Below are 11705 nucleotides of genomic sequence, written 5' to 3'. Positions count from 1 at the left end.
TGAGGAAGTGTAGATAATGAGAGTGCCGACACAGAACAGAATAGTACTATATAAGTTATAAAGGCGAAAATTAAACGTTTGTTACTATTATATCAGACGGCAAAAAGCTTAACTACGATGAAATTTTGTAAGGAATTTTGATACGGATACGTAATTACAAACATTTAATCATGGTTTTGCACGGAAATATTAAGATTCTCATTAATTAACGTCCACATTATATGTAGCGAATTATACATGTATAGAACTAATTTTCCACAGTATAATATTTTACACTTAATTAGCAAGCATCTAAATAACATTTAATTATAAATTAATTGGGTGGTGGTTGTATTGCCGGAACTGTATGATAATGTCAACCAGTCAACAGATAACTTGTAAAGTGCAAACTGTGCAGGCGACTTGTAATGGTTCTTATCACAATGTACCGACGCTCTTATCTATGCGAAAATCATTAATTAGGTAATACTTCAGCGTGTTATGAAGTGAAATGTGGATTTATTAAATAAATAATGTCTTTATGAAAAAAAAATACAGACAACAATGCGCTTCCTACGCGTGTGTGCGAGAACTTCTCGAAAGAACGAATAGCTAACGGAGCGAGATCGATTATCATTTTCATACAATCGACTATCTAAAGGTCACGCGTAATGCCATTCAGTGTACACACACCGTGCATTATTCCTTATTGAAGAAACCATTCTTAGGCACCACGAAAAAGGTTTGAAGTACTCAATATGCCAAATGGAAGATAACCGTCATTCATGCACAATAAGGTTTACTTTCAATTGGATTTTGAGTCAAAAAGTAACCATTTAATAGAATTTAAAATATCGTAATCGAGATTACTGTTGGAATGTGGAACGTTTGCAGATTGCTTTAAGGACTAGAATGATATTTGTTAGATGCATTGATGTTTGTATCGTAAGCCAGGAAGCGCATTGTTAGGTCACGTTCTCACAGCTCCCCTTTTCTTCGAGGGGGAATAAATAATTGCACTTTTTTCTGTCGCATATGGCCAAGGAAACGGGGGATTGTGCAAGATCGTTCCCACGGTTCGCCCCTCGTATAAAGGCCGATCGAGGTCAAGAAAAAATACGTGCCAGCATAATGTGAGGGTTTCTTTTGTGATGGCAGATGCAAGAATCTAGGGTTAAGTGTGGAATCATAATTCGTGAAAAGTGAATTGATTGAGACCACGTTGTTTTTTTTTTTGATACTTTTTTAAGATTCATCTGGGATTCGATTTTGGTTTTTATTTACGTGATATACGAATTGTTTTTAGGATGCATTACCATGACGTAAGAGATGCAAGTTTTTTTTGCGAATTTATGCAATAGTAATTTTACAATATGATAAATTTATTCTAATAACATAATTCTTTTTATTTTGAAGGTAAAATATGTAAAAGCTAACAAGTTTCAGTTTTTACTCTTTGGTGCAGTACTTGTATATGGAAAAATATTTTCCTTTTCATGCTCTAGAAGATTTCTATACAAGGCAGCATAGACTACTTTTAATAAAACACTGCATCCAGCAGAAGAATTTATTTTCCTAACTTAACTGTTCTAAATTTAAAAAAAAGGTTTGACGTAAACTTTTTAAAATACATTCAATCGCGTAAATACATTATGACGATTCTAATTTCAAAACCTATTTTCAATAATATTGTATGGCTATTATTGGACACAAAAACATGTGGACAAAAAAAGAATTGCACCTTTTCTAAGGCGTTCCACATTCGAAAACTGGTCGCGTTCCCACGATCGCTCGCGCCAGTTGTGCGCGACTCACCCCTCGTTGCATTCGAACTTTTTTTGCTCTACCAAAGGTGATATTCGTGCGACAAGACAGTAACTTTTTTTAAACGATAACATATTCGAAATATAAAATTAATTTCTTATGAACTATTTGTCTACTATGAATTCTTCTAAAATAAGGAAATTGAGATATTCATTTATGACATGTTTTGGATGTTTCTATCAAAAGTCTATTCCATTGATTCAACAAAATCTTCGTGTTACCAACGGTATAGTTACGATATATCTAGTTTATACCAATTAGTGGAACAAAATTGTAAAAGTTCTTACAGACGCTTAAGGACTACTGTACTCTACTGTAAAAGGAAGTATCGCTGTATTAGTTTTATAGCGAAACGGGTGTTATGTTGTCTTTTTGAAATTATAAATGTCTGTGTAGATACCTGCACAGATAGGTATACTGCGCTTATGATAAACAATTTTAATATTTTTTGTGTGTCCATAATTAAAAATAAACACTTAATTGTATGTATAAATAAAAGTTTACACGCTTACTTTGCTTCTGAGTAATCATAAACACACAAGAGGCATGTGTATGAAAAGGTATGAAATAACACACAACGTCCTTTACTTCACAAAATTTCAACCGAATTTCTATTATATTAAGAGTACGTTTTGTTCGGCCGTTTTATTATAACGTCGGACTTTTAAAATAGAACGCTGTGTGAATTGTTTGAAATTTGAATTTCGAATGAGCTGGGGAGACGCGATGACAGAAGAGTGTAGTGCGCACATTGCGCTCACGACGGATCCGTTCCCACGATCCACGCGACATATGGCGCGCGCGCGGGCTGCACTTACGCGTGATCAACGGTGACGCGTGCACAAAAAACTCTCTCGGACTTAGCGGATCTATGGGATGAGGTCCTACCGTGAGTGGGAATACGGGAACCGGTATTACAACTCGCTGTTTACCGGTTTTTTCAATTTGCGAATCCGGATTTTTTTGTACACAGTTTTTAAGTCTCAAATAATTTAGAAAATTTACGTGGGATAACTTTTGGACATTCCTATTTTTATTTTAATTCGTTTTTTCTGAAAAATTTATAATCTATTTTTTTTATTTACGAATTGTAATTTTTTATATACTTTATAATTTTAATTTTATAACAAATATTTATTAAATGACTACTAAAGTTTGATAGCACAGATTTAAAGTACAAATAAATTTATGCAAATGAACTAATAATAAGGATATTTATTACATTGATTTGAGATTAGCATCGATAAATAAAATGACATAACACCCAGTAGATAAAAACATTTTATTAGTTTTTTACTACACATTGGAATTAAGAACAGTTCTGTGAAAATACCAAGGTCAGGCAAATCATTCCGAATTTGAATTTTCGAATGGATGTTTTTTAGCGCGGGGGGCAGGTGGCGCGCGCAACTGTCGCCGTTCCCACGGCCTGCGCGCACCGGGCGTTTGCCAACTCGCTATACATTTGTGTGTGAGACCGCGTCATGATTGCCAATTAAGAATTTTAGATGTTATTTTTTTAAAAACGTTTCTATTAGTTTTCGATTGTCTTCAACTAGAGCTTAATAATATAGATATGTTTCACAAAATGTCACATAACTTTTTTTAAGTATGCAGCGGTGTACTGAATCTAAGGTAATGGTTACGAGTGTTTTTCTTTGAATAGGAGAACTGCATGAAAATAATTAATGAAAAATACTTACAAATTATTTAAGCAAATTTTGAATTCAAAGAAACTATTAATTATGATGAGGGATTTAAGAAAATTGCAAGTTACGAAGGGAGGATAGGTGTTAAAGTAAATTTGAAAAGTGGATATTGACCTTTTATTATTGCGCCCTGAATACATAATATGAACTATTAATAATATCGTTATTGCGAAAGATTTTTTATAGATTTGGTCTGATGTAAGCAGAAAAATCTTGCGTACTTCAACCCATGTAGTAAGAATTAGGGTTTGAGACTTAAAACTGTCAACATGACAAAAGTTTCATGTGTATACCAACATATAGGGAGCATATCCTCTTTGGTCCTACTCCATTAACCCATCCAACTGACAAGTGTATGAGACACATAAACAAATATTGTGTAAGCCAAATTCGACTCCACACACTATGAGATCATTGTTGACTTAATTGTAACAGACGCGATGTCGCGTGCCCCGCACGAGCCACCACTCTCCGCTTTCCAACAATTGTCACACGAACATACCTCCACAATGACATCAGCTTTATATTTAAATGTTTTTCAACTTGAACTGTTTATTTATCATGAATCATGAGCCACATAGTATTTATTTAATTCGTTTAAATATTGTGTTATTGTTCTATGATAGGTTTTAAATGAAGTTATTTTGTTATATAGTTATACTGGCCAGTGTTATTAAGAAATAAATACTGGCCATCTAATAAGTAGTTTGCTCTTTTTTTTTAAACGAATGGGGCAATGATACGTTATTTCCCGCCAATTATAATGCTCCCATTCGGATGCGCAGAACATTAGTAAAGTAACAAAATGATATCCAACTCGGGTAGGTATGTGATAGATATTAATCATATAACGTAAGAATATAAGTGTGTAGTAAGTAAATAAAATGCTTTATAATCAAGATTATTTTGTGTTAAATTTAGACATCTTTTCTGTCCTCAAGTATCAAATCATGTACCTAACAATATATTTCTAGTTAAAAATATTCTAACTTGGTTGTTATAAACAAAATAACATGATCTAAGAATTTTATTGAATAATTTACACAAAAGTACTTGAAAGAAAATCTACCAATATTTGTTAATTTATTTTTAATATAAACCTGGAACAGCGCCATCTACCGAACTCTCGCTGAACTAAAACCGGGAAGTATCTCATCCTTTGCAAGGGGACGCGGGAAATAATAATATTTGCAAGACAATTGTTTGGCAGACAATGATCGGGTCAAAGTGTAAAGGTATTTACTGTGGGAATGTGACAAGATCGAGGGTGCATTCCTGTATATATTTTGATGATCGTAATATCTAGTTCAGTTATATTTGCAACACCAACCAGGAAGTAACGGGACTTGGGATTGTGATTTTGTTAGTGAAAGTAATGTTTAGTATTTCTATTGGGTTTTGTGAAGTGAAAATGTTCAGTCAATGAAAAAATAAGTTAGTGGGTCTTGATAGCGCCAAGTGTATTAAAATTTTCAAGTGATTAAAATGTTATTTATGTACAGATTGTAGAGACATTAAGTTATTTGTTATATAGATATTAGGGATAACTCAAACTATAGAGTAACTATTTCGGAATATAAAATATCTCACTATTAAGTATACTTGTAGGTAAATTGTAAATTAGCTCTACATAGAAACTAGTAAGACAAAATGTGTGCGACTTAACGAAACTAAAAAACATTTATTGCATTTATATCAAAATTTATATCTAATACAAAAGTAATGAAAAAAACGCTATAAAAACTTAAAGGCGGTAAAGGATAAATGTGAAAAATATCAGAGGTAGAGTAAAAAATTGTGAAAAGTGAGAGTTATGGAGAAAAAAAAAAGATATCGTTTAATACAAGTTTGTTTTTAAATTTATGTTTAATAGAAGTTACATTTTTTATCATGTTATATTCTTATAAAGAAGATCATAATTTAACTATACTTATTTAAAAGTCTGTCGTGACAGATTGATCACGTTTATAAACCATATTAAGTAAATATTAAATTGTTCTTGAAGCTTCGGATATTTTTATATTTTAATGCTATGATTGTTATATAGAATGTTAGCAACATACGTTTCTCTTATAACTTGCTAAAAAAATTACCATACGAAGTTCTAACAAGGTACAATCCACTATACTATAGTTAATTCTTTATTAGACTTAATCCGTTGGTATGACCGTCAAAGCTATGTTTGATGTCAGCAATAAACAGAATCAATTCGTATCAGTTGGTTAATGAATGGAGGCGCGCTCGTCCGCACTCCGCAGCCTTGTTTAGAGTGACTCATGCGTTTGTTTGGCCGGCTTAAGGGGCATGAGACTGTTTTTGTTTTGAAAGTTTTTTATGAAAGATCCATTGGCGGGAAATAGTCTTACAAAGATTGTAACTTCTACGTGGTGGCTTGTTTTGGCGGGAAATATTTTTACATAGACTAACATATTTTTTGTGGCCTCAGCAAATACGGTATCGTCAGCTTTTAGATTTTAAATGAAAACTAAATATTTTAGAGTATGGTATGTATAATAATGTATTGATTAACTGTGTGACTGTCATGCATGCATGAATGAAATTTGAACTAACATCAACTATGTAGTTAGAATTAACCTTTACCGTTAATAGCATGCCATATTAGTTATAACTTAGATGAATAGTTATTATTTATATAATCTACATTAATTATATACAAACAAATTACTCGAAGAAAGATAGGTATTATTCCTATACTGGCGTTCTTTGGAATTTGTTGATCTTATGTAAGTAAAGCAGTTGTAACATTAATTTATTTGATGATTCTGTAGAATTGGATTATATTTTTTAACTCGCCTTAAATATTAGTATATTTGTAGCCCACTAATAATACATAATTATTAGCATAATTATTACAGTAACAAGCAAATCCTTGTAATTCAAAGTTGATTTTGAGTCCTATCACTTAGTTATTAGCTAATATCGCCATGAAAAGTAGTCAAAGTGCAAGCCCTTAAGACATTGCGCCAGCTCATCGTATTGACGCAATTGCTTTGTCGGCACGATCGCTCCATCTGAGTAACTAGCTGGATGATATCACTTCACCTCACTTTGCACAGGTGTCGCGCACGCTCGCTTATTTATCCAAACTGCACGGATGATACATGTACTAGATTTTTCTTGGTGCTTGCGGATTGGTTTCAAGCGTGTAGTTATTTTTTTTAAGCAAAGTGGGCACTGGAAATTGCCTAACAAAATATATGTGCTTATATTCCTAAAAACTTACTAGCTAATTTGAGGGCAGCTAATCATTTACAAGCCAGCTTTGAATAGACTGCTTATTCATAATACATTATTTTATACCTAAGGCCTGCATAAAATAAAGTTGGACGAGAAGGAAACCAAAATAAAAACAACTCTATTATGGAAGATATCGTAAATGAGCATAAAAGTCAGTAATTGCTCCCGGTCGATAAAAATGTAACGCGTGAAATAGCAGAACATGTTGGAGTAATTGCGCTATCGGCTCTGTGGCATCGGATAGGGCTAATAACAGTTTAATAGTAATTAAATGTTAATTAATTTGACCGGGTACCATTTCCGATTCGATATAGGCCATCATTTTTACAAAAATAATACGCGTGTTAAATGCGTTCAGTAGTAAAACCGCGTTCGGTAGTGAAAACCTTGAAATTCGACGATAGATTTTAATCGTGGTCGTTAAATGTATCTCAATAATCCATAAAAATATTGAAATTCAATTTACGTATAAATATATCGGGTTAATAATTTATGCCAATAGCACGCAATTTCTGATGTAGGTATACATAAATTTAAAAAAAAATGTATTCAGAAAGCAAGCAGGCCAACTAATTGACCACCCCTCAAAATTTAAATCTCGAAAGTATTTCCAAATTCAAAAGAATTGCACGTGTACGTGAAATTCGAAATTTGAAAAAAATATTAACCCAAATTTTGCAAGAGTTGCGGAATTGGAAATAAGGGTTGCAAAAAATCCTTTCTAACCCGAGCGTCCGACAAACACGTGCATTGCAACAATGCATCGATGACTCACGAACGGGCTCGAAACGTCGCCGATACGGACCGTGTATTATTAAACTCGTAAAGGAGAAAAAAAAAACGATAAGCGCTCACTCGTCGTACCGCGTCAAGGAATTGTACATCTGCCGAAATTTCTCACGGATCCGACGAGCCGCATATGGTATTATTACACGGGACAAGTTCGCTATCTCCACTCGTATAGATCTCGTAGTAATTATGACAAGTCGTGTCGACTCGACTAGCGGTACCTGAGTACTATGAGAGCGTGGAGAAAACTATCATTTAGTTTTTATACGTATTGATTGTGTCTTTTTTAGAAATTATTTAATGTTATTTGTTTTCATACTTTAGTACTTTTTAGGTTGTTTTGATTTCAATTTGAGTAGCATTTTTGTCGAGGTATTGGAAAAGGATTTTCGCTTGAGGTTTCCTTGATATATGAAAAATATGTTTTATGATTGTGTGTGATATGGTTTTTTTTGCAACGTACTAAACTAAGGAAATTGAGACGTAGTGTTAACTTTACTCATGCATATTAGTAGATAGATAACTTATTAAATTGATACCGCAGTGTCATTTGAAGTAAAGCAAATCATTTTAATAACACCATTATTTTCGCAGGCGCTGTTCTGCCATTCATTTAGGTGACCATAAAGCCTAAAAGTTTTGGGCTCAACTAAATCTTTATATTTCATTCAAATGCAGCTTGTGTCTTGTGCAGCCATTCAAAAGAAAAATAGAAAACGCTCATAGAGATATTATAATAGCAATACAATTAGAAGACTTTCTCACAATTACCGAAATCTTTTGCATGTTGCACGTGCGAAAATAAATTAAGCTTCTTTATCGTCACCTATTGTCGTGAATTCTTTATTTATGCGTTGCACAATGCATTTTTTCTTATTCAAGAGACATGTTCCGACTTGTTGGAGTTATGCTTTCGTAACAGGTTGAAACGTGTTTCCTTCTGAGGGTGGTTTTTGGCTACTGTATTAACTTTTGGATTGGACGTTTCTCTATATATTGCCTTGACTTTTAGGTGGTAGTAGGACTAGTAGTACTAATACAAACTAAGCTAATGACTTCTTAATATATTTTTGTTTCTTTGATAATTCACAAATTATTAACAGTTAACATATATTTCGCTTAAGGTTTATGGTATAAGAGTATTATAACAAGGGTGTAGGAAGGAAGCGATGTTACGCTGTGTGATTCATAGCTCACCCCCTTCTTCTGAATACTAACAGGACTAACAGATTGACAATGGATGCGTTTGAATACTAATCGTTTGACAAGTTACTGAACAAATGCTTCGAGGTTTGGTTATAATAGTTTAAGTGTGTTAATTGATGCGATTTGATGTAAATTTTTTATGTATTCATGAAGTAAAATGTTTTGCAAAATTATTGTATGTATTTGCATAGTATTTTCTATAGATAATATTCTAGAAGATGATAGTAGTTTCATTTCGTATTTGATTTTAAAATTAGGCAATTATTTCGCAGTAGTAGGGATAGTAGTAAAAATTGTGTAAATAGGAAATAATAATTTATTGTGAATTAAAAAAATTTAATGTCACGTTTTTTGAAAACTTAACAGGAAAATTATACACATGTAATATTTTAAGATGGAATAAATTAGATGACATGTTTTAATACTACGTTTATTGTATATTTATTCATACTGCGATAAGTTTACACCGCAAAACTATTGTAGAGTTGCGAATCAGATTTCAAAGAGGTATCATGTCGCGTGATTTGTACCTATTAAAATTATATATCAATACATTAAGGTAGACATGACGGTTTGAGTCATAACAATCTTTTTATTAATAACAGAAGGTATATATGAGTATTAAAGCCAGAACAACTATTATCGAAACTCATTAGTCGGACCTCTTAATGGCACAAAATAAAAACCGTCGAGAGAATAAAAGAGATTTAGTAAAAAGCCATGATTAAAATCCCAGTAGCGAGCGAGCGGAGGTCTGCCCGAGGCACTTCGAAGGGTTGTCAGATATGTAAATAGGAAGATGGAGTGAAAAGGATATCAGTGGTAATCTGGAATCTGGTATTGATTTAGTAGATTCAGACTTATAACAAGACAATATAGTCGCATTTGGCGCGCAAAATACTAGACAGGAAGCAAACAAATCTAACCCAAATGTATGTTTTGTATATTGGGAGTTTGAGTATCATAACCAGTATTGAGTAAAATTTTACTGTAAATGAAATGACTATTCAGGAAGCAAAATTATGAAATGTGAGAACTGGCAGCCCTGAGCGGCGGGAGTGCACGTGCGCGCATGCGCCTTTTACAGCTCTCCGAATGCGGCGGAGCTGTGATCCGACAACTTGTGCTGTATCCAGTTATAAGTATAGTGGCTCGCGCCGTAGCTCGCGACATCGTTAACATCTCGTCTGACCACTTTTTGAATACCGGCTCCGAGAATAAGTTTCCAACTCGGAATATTTTTATTGCCTTTAGAAAGACCAAGTCTTATTAGTATTGAATGTTCTGCGGTTTTCAGTTGCTACCGTTTTTACTTTAATGGTAGTATCGGCTCAGTGTAATGTGCGGGTGTTGGGTTTTCAAGTGAAAAGAGGTAGATACATTTAAATCTTAATTTATTTCATTTTTTTCATTCATTCATTCATACAATAATAAATTACTACATCTAAAATAATTAAAGCTCATCAGGAAGATCACAATACTAAGCCCTATACCTAACATTACGTTATACAATACAAAAATAATTTCAAAATATCACAAACATTGAAACTACTATTAAAGCTTTCGAGGAGTTATCACGAGTATTGAGCAGGCCTAATCCTACCTTAATCCTATATGGCACCTTTGAACTACCTAACATTAAAGCTAACATCACAGATGATTGCAGAAACCAACGGAGCGAGCACTGGTTTCACGGAAGACACTGATTTTCGTGGTGAATGTTGATTCAGGCTTGTACCCAGCGGTCCTGGAAGGCGGGGTACTGCTGCTCCGCGGTTTGGCACTCCGTGTAGCAGTGGGCGGCTGCGAAGTCAGCTTCGGTTTTGGACACCGTCGTCCAGAAGAAGGTGCCGGCGTCGGTGCGTGCGAAGTGCACCGGTACGTAGAAGTTATCAGTGGTGACGGGCACGAGGTCGCACGACTCGTCCTGGTTGTACACGAGGAAGGCGGCGCCGGGCTGGCACGTCTCCAGCTCGTCGTAGATCTTGCGCTCGAGTTGTTCGTTGCACGAGTTCTGTTCGTCTTCGTAGCACGTGTCAATCGCCTCGAACGACTTGGCGGGAACGCGCTTCGTCGACTTTTTGATGATTTTCATGAGCGGTCGCAGTAAAGCCTTGATACCGCTGTTCTTCATCTTTTCAGTGTTGTATCTATTCTCGTTGATCGAGTTGTTTGTGGCGATGATGTACTCGTTGTTGGCGTAGATAGACATGTTTAAAGTTTTGATAATGTGTGTAGAGAGCGTGTGTCGCTAGTGAGATCACAGGCGGGAATGTGGGGCTGAACGGGCCGGTGCGGCTTTTATACCCGGCGCGCCGCCCCCGGCACAAAAGGCTCGCGTATGTGAAAAGAGCCCTTCGCGTGTGTGTGTGCGTCAAGTGGTTTATTCGATACCCTAATATGTTTTTCGTATAGCGTGACAGGTCTTCATAACTTTAGCGGTGAAGGGTTTTGTTATGTTAGGTAAAGTTTTCGTGTAACTCGCTGTCTGTATTGAAAGGTGTGTTGCAGAAAATTATTGTTTTCATATGGTTGAATCAGAGTATTAAGAAAATTTGTATTCTGGTACCTTATCACTTATAAAGGTAATTTTTAGATTAATTTGATGTAATATTTATATTTTATTAAATTTGCTATATTTTTTTTTATTGTATTGGTCAATGACCCTATAAGAGTCAAACTTGAGTGGACTTGTACTTAGCGCTGAGGTAGTTTTCGCGGCATTTTCGATACCATAGACCTTTTAGAAGCACTCATCGCGCCGAGTTGTTTACAAAATTGCAGTTGTAAGAGTAAAGACTTATCTTTTAAAGTTCTACAATTGTAAAAGCAGATATTGATTTTACAGGTATTTCGTAGTACCGATTTTGGAGTTTGTGCTACGAGAGATATATAGCTTACCAAAATTTTTATTTAGTATATTAAAATTATAATGTTTAT

General features: G+C 34.5%; 1 protein-coding gene across 1 annotated transcript; it reads right to left on the bottom strand.

Annotated features, from left to right (window-relative positions):
• Positions 1 to 10142: 10142 nt before the first annotated feature.
• Positions 10143 to 11032, bottom strand: LOC115440230 (enhancer of split malpha protein). The gene has a single exon (XM_030164447.2). It carries the CDS (start codon positions 10975 to 10977, stop codon positions 10492 to 10494), a length of 486 nt encoding a protein of 161 aa, XP_030020307.1. The 5' UTR covers positions 10978 to 11032; the 3' UTR covers positions 10143 to 10491.
• Between the last annotated feature and the right edge of the window lie 673 nt (positions 11033 to 11705).

Source organism: Manduca sexta, chromosome 10, assembly GCF_014839805.1.
Source record: "Manduca sexta isolate Smith_Timp_Sample1 chromosome 10, JHU_Msex_v1.0, whole genome shotgun sequence".
NCBI lineage: Eukaryota > Metazoa > Arthropoda > Insecta > Lepidoptera > Sphingidae > Manduca > Manduca sexta.
Note: the sequence above shows the minus strand (reverse complement) of the source record. Positions and strands in the feature narration are given on the sequence as shown.

Excerpts from the sequence above, each read along its gene's own strand:
- LOC115440230 (XM_030164447.2), bottom strand. The coding sequence starts at position 10,977 with ATGTCTATCTACGCCAACAACGAGTACATCATCGCCACAAACAACTCG.